The 19,518-nt window shown below is 37.7% G+C and overlaps 1 protein-coding gene across 1 annotated transcript in view; it reads right to left on the bottom strand.

Annotated features, from left to right (window-relative positions):
- Positions 1-4,746: 4,746 nt before the first annotated feature.
- EIPR1 (EARP complex and GARP complex interacting protein 1) overlaps positions 4,747-19,518 on the bottom strand; it is an 89,507-nt gene continuing 74,735 nt past the window's right edge. The window contains exons 7-9 of the mRNA XM_037392354.1: positions 19,114-19,281; positions 17,739-17,906; positions 4,747-7,057 (exon numbers count right to left, since the gene is read on the bottom strand). Of these exons, the coding sequence (XP_037248251.1) occupies positions 6,883-7,057; positions 17,739-17,906; positions 19,114-19,281 (511 nt within the window). The 3' untranslated portion in view covers positions 4,747-6,882. The remainder of the gene's footprint in view (positions 7,058-17,738; positions 17,907-19,113; positions 19,282-19,518) is intronic.

The following is a 19,518-nucleotide window of genomic DNA, read 5'->3' as shown; positions in this document are numbered from 1 at the left end:
TCTGGTATTTGCTAGTATTTTGACTGGTGTTTACAACAAAAAACCTTCAAATAAAACATTCATAGTCTGGCTAAAATTTCCTTGCTCTGAAACATATTTCCTTATCCAGCTCCGTGCACTGCTGTTCCAAATAGCTCCAAATATCAATACCATTTCTGCTATTTTCCAGTCTGTCTTGTCTTCTCAGTCCTCTGCAAAGTTTTAGAAACTGGCAGTGGTTCAGAGAATTTGTCTGCCAAGTCTACTACCACCCAGGATTCAGCTCATCTAGACTTGCCGATTAGTATGTGGTATCTTTGGGTTTTCCAAGGTTTCCCATACTCTTCTAAATTCATTCCGTTTAAAAGCTTTTCTATAGTTCCTCCTGCCAAAATCCTGAACTCGGGGCAGCATCAGAATAAATGGACAATTTGCTGAGAAGGTACATTAGAGGTCTTCCCTGCTCAGCCCAGCTGCTTGGCATCTGTTGCTATAGCTCCAGGGCAACAGCAACCCACATATTTGCCATGCATCTCCACACTGGGAGCTTGGCTCCTGGATTTAGTAAGACTCGTCCATCTCTTTCTCCCCAAAGCTATCTCTGTGCTGGAGCACTAAAAACCCCTTTACGAAGTTGGGGCTGCTGTAGCACCAAAAGCTGTGGCATCAAACAGGGGATGATTTTCTCAAGAACAGCTCAAAATTCTTTTGCTGTAAGGTAAGTCAGTGTGGAAGGGAGGATGTGCTTCAGATACTTTATTAATCATATCTAATATCTTGAGTTGTTGTCACTAGAACACTCCCCTGAAATTATAAACAGAGAGATAAACAGTGTCTGTCATAAACAGATGCTTTTACAGATCTAACTAGTGTGACTCAAGAAACAGCCCGCCTGAAGTTTTCCTCCTGCCTCTCAGGATACTGCTCCCTTGGGTTGCTTACCCAACCTAACTTCGCACTGAAACGGACTACAATTGCTCACACATGCAGTTACAACCTGACCTCTGAAAAGAAAAATGACTAGCTAAAAATCCTAACCCCTTAAAACCTACAAGTCTGGACTAATAACTCATGGATCAACAAGAACCTGGCAGCAACTATCCCACATGAACCACCTCCAATATCAGACCTAAAATGCTGCAATATAAAATGATAATTCTCTAGCATTTAAATCAGTTAACACAGGTAGAGTAACACGGAAGAATTTTAAGGACCTTCACTATCATAGCCAAAACAAGCAAACAAATATCCTTTTCTTTTTTTACTCCTTACCCCTGTATCTTTCTCTTCATTTACTGCCAATTTCTTCTGTCTTTCCTGTTTCTGTTTTCCAAACTGATCTTTCCCTGATCTTGTCTTTTTCAATTCACTTTTCACTCTGTATTTGTCAGTCTTCCTTTTACCTTTTCTCTTCCTTTGTCTTTTTCTCCAAATCTCTGTGTGTCATTTTCTTCTCACTTCACTAGCTCCTCACTGCCCAAAGTGGCAGGTAGAACAAGCAAGAGCAATGTGAAAATTGTTCTGGAGAGTATCCACAGCTTCACACCCAGCAGCTACCTTTATGGGAGGGCCAGGCTTCTCTAAAAACTGATTTGCACTTTTCTCTCAGTCATTTCACTTGCTATTCCAGAAATCACAGGCTTTCTGCAGCCTGAGAATCAGGTTACCACAACAGAGTGTTAAGCACTTCCCCCATATCCCCTAGAAAAAAGCAAAAAAACCCTCAACATCCTCTGTGAATCCAAATGACAGTTCTATAGCACTATCAACTTGTATCCAAACACTGAACTTAACAATTATCGTTACCTAGTTCTCACTGCTTCATTTATGTCAAAGGCGTATCTACCTCATGGTGTTTTACCATGTCAGACTATAGTGAGATGATACTATTAAAGGCCATCTTTAAGCTGCAGAATTTCAGCCTCCAATACTGCAAGAGGCAGCAGGTTGTAAGATTTGTGAATTCCAAATGATGAGGCAAATATAGAACTAATGCTTTCTGTTGTCAGTTGGGAAGTACAATGGTCAAGCAGCTTAATTCTTTACAAAGCATTGTTTTCAACTAATTTTAGTGTTGAGCATAATCCAGATCATACAGCTTCTTATTTCCACTAATTTATCATCATCTTTCCACTCATATTGCTTCTTATTTCCACTCACCTTTATGAAACGAAAAGGTACGATGTAAAGAGAATTGGTCTAGAGCAAGCTTCAAGTCTACTCATGCCATCTAATACACGTTCTTCATTAATTCTAACGTTGACAAGCAGCTCATTAACTGCACGGGCCTCAGTACAGGTCAGGCTAATTTTAGCACTAACACCACAGGCAAAGTCCAGATCAGTACTGAGAGGTTTTGCTTTTTGGTGTTCAGTGGTGGGGGTTTTTTGTTGTTTGGGTGGTGGTGTTTTGTTTTGTTTTGGCTGGTTTTTGCTTTGGTTTCTTTTTTAATTTGATGTTAGCACTATTTCTGGTTCAACTGAAACAGATTGTTACTTCAAGCTTCACATTAAATGGCCAGGACTTCTATGAACTTCGGTCAGTTTCATCTAGATCGTGCTCAAAATCTTTTTAAAAATATTATAAATTCCTTTCTCCTTCAATAACTCACTTTCTGTGAAATCAAAATACCACATCTCAAGCATTTTTGTAATTCCATACCAGACACACATATTACATTGTGATAAAGAAAAGATTTGCAGCACCAAATATGGAATAAGACAAATTTTTAAATTGCAACATTGACAATCTGACATTTTCAAGGAATACCATAACTCAACTCTTTCAAATCCAAAACCTATTAAAGCTTCTTACCTGAACACAGTCTGCAAAGAAAAAAAAAAACAAACCAACATTTATGAGGTATTTGTTTGAAAATACAACAATTACTTGCTTACCAATGCTGACAAGCGTCTCCATAAACAGCATTCTCTATGAGACAGTGAAACAACCCAAGTGCTGTGAGAAGTTAGACCATGATTTGAATTTCCACAGCAGTGATGGACTCGTTGCTGTACTGCTTGCCTCCACAGTCTTCCTTCCTGCCAAGGAGTGTTTTACAAGAAGAGTTTCCAGAAATAATACTGGGATCCTGTAAGAAATTTGTCTGAGACATGAGCGTTTTCTGAAATCTCCTAAAACACAACTTACAACCAAAGTAATCAGTTGGGAGAGAGAAACACGCAGGAGCAACATGCTGTCTCAGCACTAGAGACAAAGCTTTAGAGAATAAATTATTTTTAGCTTCTATTTTCTACCTTTACTGGCAAATAGCACATGTCCAGGGAGGTAAAGTAAAGATTGGACCAACACACAGGGATTTTTTGCCAGTATTCTTTGCAGTGTTCAGCAATTCATGATTCAAGAGGATTTTCTAAGCCGAAGATGCTGCCTTTACATTTAGCAACCTTTAATGGATCCAGCTTTCAACTCCTGGTTCAGTTAGTTCCAAGCCATATAAACTTTAACATTAATGAGATTATTTTTTTGGTTCTTTGTTTGTTGTTTTTTTTTTTTTTATTGTGGGAAGGGATTGTTAAAGAGGAGTGCCATAGCTCACCTTCACACCTGTGGATACCACCTCACTTTGAGCCACCACATGCAGATTCCATTTAATAACATCTAGTTCTTGTATCAGGAAAAACAGTGAACAGTCAGTCCCTATTCCTTCTCTCCCTCCACCTCTTGTGATTTTACAGACTTTTATCATTCCGTCTCAACCATCTGCCTTTCAGCCTATTTATCCTCATACAGGTGTTGCATGCTACTTACTCATCATTCCTGTCATCCTGCTCTAAAATCTTTCCCTGTTTTACTACACTAGGTTTGAGATGGAAGAAACCAGAACTACACACAGTATTCAAGATACACATACACCACAGACTTATGAATATGTATTATTTAATGGATTAACATTGCTTTATTTTCTTCTCTATTTGCTTTCTAGTAATTCCCATTATTTTAATTAAAAACTTAACCTCTGTTAAGCTGACTCTTTTAAAGACCTATGAAAATCCTAAGATCTTACTTCCAAGTAGTAAGACATACACCGGAGGTCCCCAGTAGTTAAATAAAATGACTGTTTTCTCCCATATCCATTACTTCACAGTTCCTGCACTGAATTTCATCTACCATGTTATAATCCAGCTACAGCATGTGACAAGGCCCTTCCATAATTCTTCAGTCAGCTTACTACTCTTAACAGTGTCTGCAAACTTTGCCGTATTTCTATGCAGCCCTTTTTCCAAAAAGGTCATGAGTATACTGTGAAGCACAGGCCTAGGCACAGATCCTTGCAGACCTCATTGGTAATTTCTTTTTGCCATGAAATGTGATGATTTATTCCTGCTTCCTATTTCCTATCTTTTAATCAGTTATTTAGCCATCTTCGAACCCTTCCTCTTATCCTACAGCAGCCTGCTTTCTCTAACAGCCTGGGATGAAACCTTGTTAAAAGCCTTCCCTTTCTGAAGGTCATTTCCATATCGCTGCCAGTGCTGTACATATAGCGCAGATCCTGCTTTACAGACAGCTGAAAATGATTAAAACTTGGCCCTTCCTGCTCTCTGGATTCTGCTGTAATGCGTTTCATTCAGATTTGACCTGCTATTGCCTTCCTTCCCAGTGTTCATCCTCTCTGTTCTTCCCTATTGAGTGATACAGAGATTTAACAGAACTAAAACAAAATGTTTTTTGATATTATTTGCTTATAGACCCTTCCAGCTTCTACAAGCTTACAATATTAAAGGACATACAGCCACATAAAAATTAGTCTGAAATCTGTCCTGCATTTATTACACATTAAAAACCAAATCAAATCCCACACAGTTGCATAATTTCCCATCACCTTCACACTGCAAGCCATATACATTAACAGACAATAACACTTCATTAGACCTTTATTGCTAATATGAATAAAGTTTTTTAAAGTGCTCTTCTGCATACTAAAGATATACTGCAGGGTTGTCTGGGGTTTTTTGTTTGTTTGTTTGTTTTGCTTTTGCTTTTGTTTGGGAGTGGGGTAGGAACCCAACAACGTTTTGTGTCTGAAGACTGAAAGCTCCACATATAAGCTGTAGCCCAACCAAGGATTTTGATATTCAGACAACTGAAGCACTACTGATTTGGAAATATAATTTTTCTTACACTATACAGGTGAATAACTTGTGCCTAATTACAGATTGAGACAATTTGAAATAGCACAACTTCAAAATCTTAACGCAAAATATCAGATGATCAGAATTTCCAATGAAGCATTTATTCTGGAGCAGACAGGCAGCATCGCAAAACAAACAATAGTACAGATGATTTAATTGTATTACTTCACTCCTATGAATTCTTCCAAACATGCTCGTTAAGAAAGCCAGAAATAGAATTCAAATTTCATCTTCTCTGGATGTTTTGGCCTATAGCAGTCAGTCACGCTCTCAAAGCCTGATCTCACAGAAGCAGCTGTGTATACACAACAAATCACATTTGGACATGTTTCGATCCAAGAGTGGGTAAGGACAAACAGAGGTGAGCAGCAGGCTGTCCCTCAACACTAACAGCAACAGTTGCCATAGCAACGGGAGGAATCGCGGGAAGAGGCTGGTATTGATCTTTCCATCCGTTTGTTGCCATTTCTTCAGAGCGGTCTTACACAATTCTACCACAACCAACACTGTTGCACATACCCAGCTTCTGAAGTTTACGGGAAATCTAATAGTGATGAAAAGGCAACAGGGAATAATTATGGCTGCAGTTACTCTGAGTACACAAAGAACAAGCAGCAGAATTTTCATCTTAATGCAAAAGGAAGGGGAGTGTCAGTATACACAGGCACGTTTCACCATGCCTTCCATCTACATCGCAAGTTTTCTGTGCATTCTCCTGCAGGGCAGCATCTGCCTCTTCTCAGCATTTGTAACAAGACAGTCACCAATACCTAGGTCAGATATTGGAAGGAATAGGATACAGCAAAGGATATTTTGTGCTTAGTTGAAAGCCTGCTGCATCATGTCAGCGTACTGCAGAATGGCACAGAGCCAAAAGGATAAGAAAGAGACTACTTACAAATATTGAAGAGATTTTGCAGATTAACAATGGCATAGCTCCAGAGTCCCTCAAAATATATTACAGCACAACTACGTTCTAGAAACATGGGATATTACATGAGTATATAAGAGATTTCAGTAAAGACTAATACTGTTTCTAATAACAACACATACCTCAAAATTGCATTTAGTTTGCAAATTACAGGATGGTACTTGGTTGATACTACCATAAGGCTTAAATGAAAAATGTATTTTGAAGGCTTCACCTTTATAATTAACATTTCTTCTTAGGATATGCAAAATGGGAGAAAAAGTATTTAAAATATTAGACTTAATTAAGAAAGCCTTTTAAGACCATTCCCAGCTATATTTATAAACATTGAAAAATGACCAGAACAGCAGAAAGTGGCCCTATCTAAGAGCAGGCAGCTGCTTATATCTGATAGATAAAATATTCTTGTAAATGAATACATCACTTCTGCTACATGCACCTTACTTTGTCCAAGTTTTATATCAGCACAATAACACCCCTGTAATTCACTGTATTAGCATAAAACTGAAGTAATAAAGCAATAGTATGGGAAGTACCCAATATTTCCAAAACTTTATAGTTCAGTGATTAGCCCCTCAAAAAAAAAAAAAAAAAAAAAGGACATCATCTGACTAGCACAGCCTTCAGAAAATGCATCACACGTTTCCAAGGCAAATACAAAAGACAAATCTAAATTGTCTATATTACTACAGATGTTCTCAACAAAATTTTAACATTTATACTTAATAAAAATAGATCCTGAAAAAAATCAAACCCCTAAACAATACCTACCAGCTGCATACATCAAGATAACAACTCCACCATAATCCAAACAAATTATAAGAGTATGTGATATTTAAGAGCTCTGGGAACCCTGTTAATAACAAGTCTCCCATCATAACTTAAAGAGGCAAATAGCCATGGGTCTGCTGAGGACCATTCAACTGCATATACGCTATCTTCATGTTCTTCATAGGTAGCTATTACACTGTCCTGAAGGGGCTCTTTAATCCTAAAGTTGAAAAAAGAGAGAAAAAAAGAAAATTGTAAGGATCTGTGAACACGGTTGATTTTAAAAGGCAATATTAAGTGTCACTAACGTCTACATACGCAGCCTCCCATTTAAAGTTTTAGAATGCAGTAGTAGGCTCTAAGGAAATATTTTATACCAGATGTCTGCATGTACCTATGGTTTAGATAACACAGCAGAGTCAAGTCAATGTTAAAGACCCCATTTGCAGGGACGAAGTACCTCTTATTCTCAACTCCAGTGCATTTCCAAGTCTCTCGGAGCCTACGCTAAGTACCTTTCTCTCTCTGTTTAAAGCAAGTTAAACTAAAGCGTATGATCTAAATGCACTTAAACACATATGTTTATCAACATATTTTCTCTCACCATGCTCTATCCCTTCCTTTCCCCCTTTGTTTTGAACTGAATTCTTAAAATTTATATATAATCTTATTAAAGAGTTAAGAAGTTGCAGTCCTTCACATCAGAGCCTCTCCTGTGCTGCCATCCTGGACTTGTTCCCTCCAGGGTAATGGAGGGGAGATGGAGGCACCAGTCTGAATGCTTTTTATCTCCCATTGCTAGAGATATAGCAACATTGGATTCTCATCTATTATTGTGTACCTCACCTCCCACTGCAGCACCCAAGCTCCTGGTTACCTAGATCATGAGAGACAGGCAGATTCTTTTTTGCATTGCAAATATGTAAGAACGGATACAGGCAATTCTCTGAAGTCCAAACCATCCAAGACTCATTCATTGATTGCGTTCTGCTAGCTAAGAACAGCCCTTCTTCCCTCCACTTACGGAGCCAGTCACTCCTCTCAGAGCAACAGCACAGCACATTATTCTGTAGCTACAGGGTAGGTGAGTTTTCAGAGGATGACCTTAGAGCTCCTTTACCCACAGAGGATCACCTCTGTCTGACAGGAATCAGTCAGCCTTTCAGAAGCATCCCCCTGCCTCCCAGAAACAGCCTTGTATCACTGCTGCAACCCTCCTAACAGAAAGCAAAGCCGAAGAGGGTTGTGATTGCCTCTCAATCATTTAAATGGATGCTGCTACTACAGAAATGAAGTGTTGTTACTGGCCATTTTTGCCCTTTACCACTGGTTCTCTGAAAGCACACATCTCTACAGTTGCAAGGCGTACATGGTATGGTACTTGAATCACAGGCTATCTCCGCTCCACCTAGCCAGCCTAACCAGCTGTAAATCTAGCATTGCAATTAAATTCCACCTGAATTTAATTAATAAACCAAAAGCAGTCTGAGAGTGCAGAATAGCTTCAAATATTTAGTTTCAAGGATTTTTATCATTTACTTATACTACATTTAAGGTCAACTAACAAAAAAAGGTCACAGCACAAACAATGAGCATCCCCTGGTTAATTGCAAAGAGTAGGCTTGTTTTGCAGTTCTCCTGAATATGTACTTTGATATAAACCATCTAACAGCAGAGAGCTAATAAACACACACATACATAGACACTTCATCTCCTGCAATGTGTTTTTCTAACTTCCTGTTAACTGACGTGCCTGGTTAAGTGAAAGTTGGTCATGTCCCCAGACAGCAATGTGCTTCACGCAGTGCTCACCCACTTACCCACAACTCCATTATTCTGAAGGTTTCAGATGTCTCTCCGGGTAAGCAGGGGAGTAATGCACGGTTCACATGGCTGTCAGGGGACACGACCGACTTTTCAGTTAACCAGGAATCTCAGTTAACCAAAGGTTGGATAAACAAGGACAAACAAGCTTCTGGATTATACTATTTTCTGTATGCTCAGGGTGGTTTCAGTGTCGCATTTAAATAACAGAGATCATCTCATTTTATTTACAGAAGTCATAGGGGAATGACTTTTCAGTAAAGAAGCCTGTAGATGAACTTCTGTTTGACATTTCCATTTATAACTACAATTTTAACTGTTATTTATTATTGTCCTTACACTGAATTTCTTCGTGGGTATGAAAGTAATTCTGTGCCTTCCCAGAAAAAGAAAGCATGTTATTCCATGTGGTTCTTCAGGCTACATGAGTTCAATTTTCAGTGTTTTTAAGATAATATTATGTATAAGACTACTTGTATATAAGAATTGCATAGACAGTTACTGAGAACCTGAGCAAATCCTTATGGAAGTGATCACTTAGTTCTTTTCCATCCTGATTATCTTGTATAGTATCTAGCTCTTTATACTATCTCAGAATGACCTGTGTCTCAGGAACAATACAGAAGACCCAAAATAACCTGTCTGTGAGCATCTTTTGCAAACACTATGAATGAAAACAGATTAGCCTTTAAATTATGTAATAGCTAATGAGCCCAGAAGGATTCAGCTAGTGGAACAGAAAGAAGAATTTATTTCATGTATAGGAAAGACTGTTCAAAATACTTAAAATATTTAAAGAAACAGAAAGAGGAAGACTGTTTGTGGTGGGGTTTTCCCCTCATAACAGGAATCTTTTGGAGACTGACCACCTTACCCCATGCGAAGAGATTTCCAAGAAAACATCTCAGATTTGCCTGCATTTTTGGCTGTTGGTGTGCTTTCTTTTTGTAACCCAAGAATAGGCAAAGGATAATATTTTTGAATCTATATCAATCTAAGAAGCTGAATGATTCTAAGTATCCAAGTCACACAACAGACTATTTAATCTCAATGAGATTTTCCACAGCTTTTCCACATTATTTATTAAAGAATCAGCTCAGACTCTCCTAACTCCCAAATATTAAATAGAATTTGGTTAATGCAAGAAGTTACCAGACAACAGCTATGACACTGACATTTATTTAACCATTTTAAATATATATATATATATATAAACAAAGTCTATAAAAAAATTTTGGTCACAATACGTACTAGTTGAACACATAAAAACTTGTATTTATCTTAAGATGGTTTTGTCTATTTTCATTATCCTTGGTTTTACCAGTTGCTACAATTTTATTTATCCTTAACATACAGTAGGCAACTTCAGAGCCTAACATGTCATAGCACTGATGAATATATTTTTTTCTAATATTTTATTCATAATGCAGCAATGATTAAAAGACTACCACTATACTTTCATGTGCTTTGTCCTTATCTCAGAAGCTTTCCATTTCATGGTTTAGCAATTCCTGGTGACAATGCCCAGGTTATTTGCCTTCTTAAGTCAGATGCATAACACCAGGCACAGAAAAGGAGAGCATTTGAAGTGGACTGGATACTGGGATAATCAGCAGATCTTTGGCAGGTTTTGAAGAGGAATGAGAGTTCAGGACCTTAAATTTCTTTCCAGTTAGAGAAGTTCAGAAACAGGAAGAGTACCTCTGCAGACTGATATGAAGTAGCTATCTTCTATGCTACTTTAATATGTATCATTCATGTTGTTGCCAAAACACAGATATTTCTGTTTTTACGTAAAATTTGCAGGTTATGAGTGTAAAAACGTAGCTGCTATGCTATAGCTAGTTTAATGCACCACATACATAGGCCCTCAGCCTATTCAGCCCTTGGCAGAGCAGTCTGACTAGACTATATTTGATAAGCATACTTGGTAATCACGTCTGGCAAGCTTAGTAAGCCATTTTCTTCCTTATCCTAAATCTCCCTATCCCTTAAGAAGTTCTTGTAGTTTCTCATTTTCCTGTACTATTTTGACGACTTTTCCTGGCCAGACTAATACCTTTTTCTCTCCATATATATATGTTCTTGCATTGCATCAACTGACAAGGCCAACGGTTACATCACCAAGAACTTACAGTAAGAAATGTGTAATCTCTACCTACATTCTGCATAAATTTAAGACCTGTGCCACAAAGAGCTGAAACTGGACTGCTTTCTCTTTGTAGTCTTATTCACATAGCACAACCCCGACCAGCCTCTCCTACAAAAGGAGAAAAGCTTTCATTTTACTAGATAACTTTGAGGTTAATTGTGTTACAGACTTGAGAGAGAAGCCTGTTAAGCCATGGATAATTGTTTTCATGTAGAGAGCTGTTATTTCCAATTACTTCTCATGCTAAGAACCACTTAAGTTTGTAGTACTTGCGATTCTGTTTTGTCATAGAATCATAGACTCATTTTGGTTGGAAAAACACCTTTAAGATCATGGAGTCCACCCATTAACCCAACACTGCCAAGTCCAACACTATCAATAAAATACATATTTCAGAGTCACCAAAAATCATTAATTCCTTATCACTGTAAAAATTTAATCCCCTTTAATCTAAAGATTGCTATGAAATAGATGTGATTCAATAGAGCAAAAACATGTACTGAAGCATCCAAAAGCAAATCCTGAAAAGCATGCAACTGTGTCACAGCCCTCTCCAAAATATCAAGTTGCAACAAATGTCTTTTACCATCTCATACCCCCACACTCTTCATGCCAGTCCCTCTGCTGCCTTCTCCTACTCTCACCTCATCCAGGGCATGTGTTCTCTCTTCTCTTGTTTCTTCCTTGGCTGATCTCTCTTCATTGGCTCTCAACCACTTACCAGAACCAGCCACAACTGCACCTTATCTATGCCAGCCAACCCACCACCCCAGAAGCCAACCCACAGTTGTATATTATCAATGCTAATTAACCCAGCTTCATTCCAATACACAACTGGATTCCAGAATAAGCCCTGTGGATGCCCATTCCCTTTAACTGCAGGAGAAAATTTAGCAACTCTAAGGTTTTGCTTTTACTAAGCTTAGACAACGCTTTTTCACTCTCTCAAGGAAAAGAGAATTCAAGGATGGTTATACTGGAACAGAATTTTTATATGTAATAATTGTCCATTTGTACTACTGTAAGCGTTTTTTTATTTAAACTCAAAACCCAGCCATCTAAACTGTTTCTACAAGAAAATGCCATCTTCAAAAACAGGAAATGCATATTTTAATATAAGAGGTTTCATTGCTGTCCTAATGTGCAAAATAAAGGAGGGTATATATGATAAGGGTTAAAGAAAGAAATGGTACAAAACCTCCGTATGTTTCTACAGCAAAACAGTCTAGGAATTTGAAAGTGCTGCTGCACCAGATTTGGTCCAGCTTCTTACTCATCCAACAAAGTCCTGAGTATCACTGTTCCCCAAAACAGAAACTATTTAAGCTGTTTAATTAACTGAGTCTCTTGGTTGATTCCATAGCATAATCATATGTTTTCTAGATTTCTCCAAGACAAATACCACAAGCAAAGTATCAAAACTAACACTACTGGCAGCTGTGTGAAAACACCCTGAAAGCCTGCTTTATCATGAATGTTTGGCAAATACTTTTTAAAATATCAATGCTGACAATTCACCCTCCTGAAGTAATGGAGATATATACAATGGTGTTACATCAGATCACACAGTTCATATGCATTATCATGAAACCATGTGATTTACTATTCAAAAGGCTCCAAACCACATTTCTATCACAAAAAGCAAAAACCACCACCTCCTTTAGATGGGATTTTGAAGGAAATCTCTTTCTACAGAGAGACCACCCACCATTTTCTTTCTGGTCCATTCCGATTCCTGATGATGTTCCTACACCTAAAATCTCACTTAAAATTTCACACAATTGAGAATGAGACACTCTGTACTGGGGAGACTAATTCTTTGTATCTCAGCTTTAAACGCAAAATGGTGAGAAGTAGTTGTGTTAGATCTGTTCTGTTTGTATCAAAGGACACGTGGCTAACATCTATGGGTAAAAAGATGGAAACACAAGACTTGAGGAAAAACATTAAAAAAATCTATTTCCTAATGTGAATTTCTGGTACCAACTTCAACAGTAAGAAGATAAGAATAAGCTTCAAACATACTGTCAAAAGATGTAGCACAAGGGAGAAGGCAGAATACTGACCTTAGTAATCAGTTCTTCCAGTGAGAAAACAGCAGACATCTTAAGCCTGTAAATTCCAAAGAGAGCTAAGCGAGCTGGTAGCTTATTCTGCAAAACTAAAGTTTAAGGATGGCTTCATTTTCAGGACTGATGTATAAGCTCAAAATGCTATTGACCACCTAAATTCTTTCATTGGTATGGATACAGAAGAGGCTTTTTCTCTTAAAAAGCAAGTCCTCCATTATCATTTGAGCCTTGTCACAACAAAGTTCTGGCCATAGAAGTCATGAAGAATAGAAACACAGCTGTACATGCAGTGTGTACCATGCTATTGGTGCTCCTAAGATAACTAATTGTCTTCTCATACCAAACAGACTTACAGAGTTTAAAACGCAGATCTATAAGGCAAATAAATACATTGCATTAACTAAAGAAAAGGAATCCTGATTGGTGAGTAAAGATGGTCACAGCAAACTGCAAGAACCTAGTAGTGTTAGAAATAGCAAAGTAGAATGACTGTCAGACTAGTTTAATGCAACCAAATATAGATTCACAGACTAACGTAACAATTTTGGATGACCAAAGAATGAAGAAAGGATATAAAAAGAGTCACCTCCCCCCTTTGCAGGAAGACTGTTCTCAGTGCTCTGCAGGTATCTAAAAGGGAACCGACAGACACCTTCAGGAGCTTTGGAATTAAGGCAAGTTCAGTGTTGCAGGGAGGAAGTCTTTACAATACCAGAGTGCAAAGACTTTTAAAGGGGGGCGGGGAAAGCAGGCCAAGGAGAAGCCTGCCTTAATCAGTTGCATCCATAGATGTGGAATGATCGCATGTTTTCAACATTTTTTTCCAAAGTGAGCCATCAGAAACATGAATATAGCACTCTCTATGTTCTTCAGGCACGCCAGCTTTGTTTTGCTGATGAAAGATAAATGGACCCCAAATACTCATCTGTTCTGCTTTCATTTGTTTTGCAGACTTTTTTCAACATCTGTATCAAGGTGCTAGAAATTAAGCTAAGAGTACAGCATTTCGTTTCTCAGCTGATTTTTTTTTTTTCATATTTGAATTGTGCATTAGATTATCCAGACTAGGAACTTGACCAGAATACACCATAGCTCTCCTCTGGCCACATCCTTATATCTCCTCTCTGCAGACAGCTCGATCCTCTTTTTAGACTACGTACTTTCGACAGAGGCTTTGGGCTTTGCAGACAGAAAGCACTGAAGCCTTTCCTCATTCAGTGCAAGAAAACAAATGCAGTTGGCGTATTTCTCCTAGACATATTTCACAAAGGCAGTGCGTGCACAGCTAACATGTTTTGGAACAAATGAAATCACAGTTAGTGAGAAGAGATAAACTCAAGAACATGGCTGATGGCACAAGAAAATCCTAAAGGAAAGAATGAGAAGCCTCCAAAGATGATTCAGAAGGCAGTAAAGGTCCCTGAACTGTAAACATTCAGGGGCTAGAAGCGCACCCAGGGGAAGTATCACCTCCTTTTCCTGGTTTTATAATCTTTCCTCTTGGCCACTATCAGAGACATGATACAGGCTAGGGAGACCTTTGATATGATACAGGGAGGCTGCTCTTACATTTTTATGATTGATGAGAGAAATAACAGCAGCAGTTAAAAAGTAGGGAAGAGACAACAAAGTAGTTACTCTGATATGAATCAGCAGTTAAGAGGAACTGAAGGTTGCTTGCGGCGAGAGACAGATCCTCATGCAATGTTCCTAGTTATACTGCTTATGCAAGCATCTTCTAGTCTCCAAGATGGGAGCATTTGAAGTCCCAAGACACCAACACATACATGGACAAACACTAAAAGAAGAAACCTCAAAGAATAATTCCTTAGTAAGAACAGAATACATCAACTTTTAGTTTGTTGTCTTTTCATTACTCAGTGAACATGTACTCTTTTCTTTAAAAAAAAAGTTATCTCCAAATATTTTTCAGTGTGAACCTTAAAAAGTACGCAGTTACTAGAGAAAATCTGGCAAGAATAAATGAGTGAGTAGACTCATGCACAGTTCTACATGGTTGAACCATGAAGGGTTAAACTAACACATTACTTGCTTTTGTCTCCAGCCAAGAAATACAATACAAATTAGAAAGCTTGCTCCAAAATATATTAACAATTAACACAAGTCTTAAATATCTCAGTATTACAAGTCAATTTTTTTAAAATATGGGCATCTTTTCTAAGTAGAAAAAAACCCAACAGCTTTGAAGATATAAAAATGAAGAGTACCAGTTATATTTAATCCAAGGAGTATTTTTACAAGTTATTTTATTCAGCACATGAAAAATATGTAGCCCGTGACAAAAAGAGCCTTTCTACTTCTTTCCACTTGATACTTCCAACATTCTTTTGAGAGAGATTTGGTCACTCGGTCTGAAGGTGACTGGCTGGAGATACTAGTTGTACAGACACCTGTTCTTCCTGGTATGTGTCAAGATACACCCAAAAAAGACATCTTTTTCAAGATTTTTGTGCTATTTAAAAGCAAACCAGACGTACTCCAGAAAAGGATAAAAATGAAGCCCATAAGAATACAACACTTTCTTGAAAGTCTAGAACATACCCAAGCAAAAAAATAAAAACACATACACACCCTGCCACACCCCACCAAACCGTACAATAAAACCCTGTGTTTTTACAGAAGAGACAGTACCCATGGGACAGTGCAACAAACTCTTCAAAGAGGTCTTGAGGAGGGAAACAGGCACTAAAGCCTAAATATTTGGCACTACTGGTTGACTGGCAAGAGGTATTCCCAACAGCTGTTATGCCCTGCTTCATTAGTGCACTCAGAACTAAACAGACATTCATCTGGCAACAGTTCAAGGCTGGTGAGCACCTTGCAAACATCCTTCCAGCTTGATTCATAACAAGGTGGGTGAAAAAAAAACCAGACCAAAACAAGACTTTCACAGTACCAAGCAAATGTTATAAAAGCTAATGTGCTTTCCCAGGTTTTATAGAAAACTGTTTAGTAGCTGAAAAATATGCATTTAAAAGGCAAGTGCAGTACTGATACTCTCGTAGCCTCTGGGAACAGGTAAGGGCTCTACATCATTACTATACAAGTCATTCATGATGTGGTTTACATTCATCCCATAGCCAAAGGGAAAGACGTGCTATATTTGTTGTGTTACTTTACATAGTCTTGGTTTCAAAAATTCCTATTCTACAATCATTTGTGTTTTAATGAGGCAACGTGAACAGTCTACAATCAACAGAAATCCAGATAACATACTATACAACATCTGCAAGAACACTATTTACTTTTGATGTTATTTATATTACTACATTCCCACCATATATATATAAAAAATAGTCTCCTAGGTCCATTAATGCAATTTATCTTCCATCCAGAACAGAACAGATTGAAATCCTCAGCCAAAGGTAAAGGAATTAAAAGGCACATCATATGTAATATGCTGTAGTCCAGATACGTTCTAGAAAGTAATTATGTACTGTTGATGTGAGCAACTTTCTAGGTAATTTGATGCACCTTGATTTTCCAGGCACTTACATTACCTATTGCTTCTAAAGACATCTTGTAATTTTAAAATTAACATTTCTATATATGGAATAGATTCCTTATTGAATATTTAAAAACATGGTTTTCAAGTTTGTTATATAAAGCCAAAATGTCAAAACTATTTGCAGCAAAACTACAACTTTATTAACGAAATAAAGGTGGAAGAGCCACCTTCAAAATGCAAATAGAAAAATAACCTAAACTTTATTCAGAATTTTAACTGAAATATCTAGCAAACACAGCTGACTAACTGGGAGATCTGACTAGTCTTCATTTAAAAAGATAGTTCAGGAGGTAATCATCTGCCAATTTCACTGCAAACAGCTTTGCATATTAAATTAACAGAAGTAACCAAACAATTGCTCAGTGCAAACATGTAGAATATGGATTTTCGTAGTTGCAAAGACTAGAAAAATATAGACTGAAACCTGTTGGTCTCAGAAATATTTTACATGAGTTTCAATCTCACTATCTTCACTTTGTAAAGCAAGAAGTTGCTGAAGATCACCATCTAAGCTACTCGCAAAACTGGAAATCTTCAGTCCACGCTAGATCTACAGAACTCGCTATATACCTACATATATTCATAAAGAAGTACAGAGGCGAAAACAAGCATCATATACTGCACAATGAAAAAGTTGAAAGCAGACAATAATGGAGGATCAAAAATTACTATTTTGGCATTTCAGTTAACTCTTTACTAAAAACCTCATCCCTCCAAAATTCACCTGCAAAATACATGATTCCTCACACATTCAAGTGGATGGTGTTTACAAATGCTTGCAGTAATATGCATTATTCTCTAAAAATGTCAAACCGAACCTCTGTTCTGCTTGAAGTAGAGGTCTGATGAGTTATTGGTTTCTAGAGCAGTCAGCAACATTAAGAGCAAAATTTACAAAAATCAGTGTGTTTATACTTCCTTTATTGTGCCTGTGCAGAAGCTCACCTTAGGAGATAATATCTCCTGAAGGTTCTGACACATACACAGAAAATGCAAAAAGCAGATTTTCAACTCTCACTTAACACAGATTATTGTATGTGCTTGACTTGATCCAGTGGTCCCTTAAAGTGCATCTTTTCACTGATCCAGTGGACTTTAGGATCACCAACCCCTTCCTACCAGTGAACATACACTGGCTGTGCCAATCAGATTTAAAGAGCATATTCCACCCGTGACTGAGTAAAGAAGAATGAAGTAGGAATTAAAACTACTTACCTGAAAGGCCTGTATACAAAAATCCTAGTCAGCAAAAAAACAGCACGTTAACCATTACAACGAAAAGACAAATTATAAGCATCTGCATAAAACTCAGGAAACTTCATACTTCTCTTCTTGATGCTGGTCCTCTTGGTCACTTAGTTCATCGTCATCTACCATATGCCCAAATGGTTCAGAAGAAATTGATACCATATTAGACAAGATAACTCTGCTATCACTGCTTCCTGTAAGGATCAGCTGATCATGAGAATGATTGTATCTGACATTCCAGACCCTAAAAAATTAAATCAGAAAGAACAAGAAGCTATTCTTGGCAGGTACTGCATCAGTGTTAAATGATTGTTTTTAAAATTTGATCTTTGACTTAAATGTTGTTAAGTATACAGAAAAGTGACGTGTTGCATTCCAAAGACTGTTTTTTGCCAACTTCATTTGGCTTTTTAGCTTCCACATCACCTGTTTTCTATGAGGCATCTTAAAAAATCAACAAATAAGTTTTGAAAAAAAAATCCAAGGAAAAAAGCACCATTCAGCAGTATCATTCCTTGAGGGTATGTGCCAATTCATTGTTTAGTAAGTCAGAAACATTTAAGTTCAAAATATAATAATTCCCCCTAAACAAGATACAGATTAGAAATAACCTGTTAAACACAAATCTCACAACATAAAGTTTAAAAAAGACCCTAAAACAAAAGTAGGATTATATTTCTCTTTAATTTTTATGTATCAAGTTAATACCAAATATGTTATGGCTCTTGTTTTATTCTTTTTCTTTTAATCTTCTGGGGAAAAAAAAAAAAAGAATGCTGCTTCTGTTAATTCACATCTTCATTCCCCTCAATGTAGCTTCAGGGTCCAGATTTATTTTGCAAGAATTACTCCAACCCACATTTTCAAAACTATGAACTGCTCGTCTTTTCTTAACCACTGAGGTCTGCAAATGTCAGACAAGACTGCCTCCTTGCTCCAGCCACAGGCCAGAGCAGTAGATAGAGGCTCTAAATATTGTCTCAAAGAATAAAATTACTCACTTGCATATTCTGGCTTAAGGGCTGTGAAGAGCATGAAAAAAGCAGGGCTGAAATTACTGAGCATTTCAACTATTTGACAACAGAAGGATAGCAGGCAGGTGCTTTTCTGCACATCAGGTGCAGCAGATCAGGATCAATCTGGGAAGGCACACCTGTGTCCCAGCTGGCCCCCACAAGCCAAGTTTGGTGCTGTCCTTCTAAAAGGTGTACCCTACTTCCAGTAACGTTAACGGCAGTTTCTTGTAAATTAGACTAACATTGTCTAAACCCTTCTTAATTTACAATCACAAAAGGAACACTGAAATGTTGAAACCTTTCCTCTGTGCAGAAAAATGATTATTCACAATAGCACATAGTTAGCTTGCATTGTTCCTAAACAGTAAAATAATTAGCTGAATAAATTACATAAGCCATCCACCCACAAAACAGCATGCAGATAATTTGTTCTACCAGTGGGAATGCTCCTCTAGTGTCTTCACTGGTTCAGTGACATTTCTTGTGTCCCAGAATTTCACCTTGCAGTCATCTCCACAGCTAGCCAGGTAGTACTGTTTATTGGGATTAAAGTCTAGGTCTCGTACCAGCTGTCCGTGTGCATTTTCTATGCAATAGATCTGTCTGTAAAACACATTAAAAAAATTAAATGGTCTATAAAAAGCTAACTGCACTCCACTGACAGGAATCCGTTTCCCTGGAAACTTGCATAATCCCCTTACCACCCACAGACCTAGAGTTCCCATTGCTAGTGCATAGTTTAGGGAAATCCCAGCTGTTAACAACAGTGACTTATATAGATTTCTCAGCTTGCTTTGAAGCTTTGCTCTTTCCTTGTTTGCTTTAGGTTCATCTGGAGCT

This window comes from Falco rusticolus, chromosome 6 (genome assembly GCF_015220075.1).
Source record: "Falco rusticolus isolate bFalRus1 chromosome 6, bFalRus1.pri, whole genome shotgun sequence".
In the NCBI taxonomy this organism is placed as follows: domain Eukaryota; kingdom Metazoa; phylum Chordata; class Aves; order Falconiformes; family Falconidae; genus Falco; species Falco rusticolus.
The sequence above is the reverse complement of the archived record's forward strand: the minus strand, read 5'-3'. Positions and strand labels throughout refer to the sequence as shown.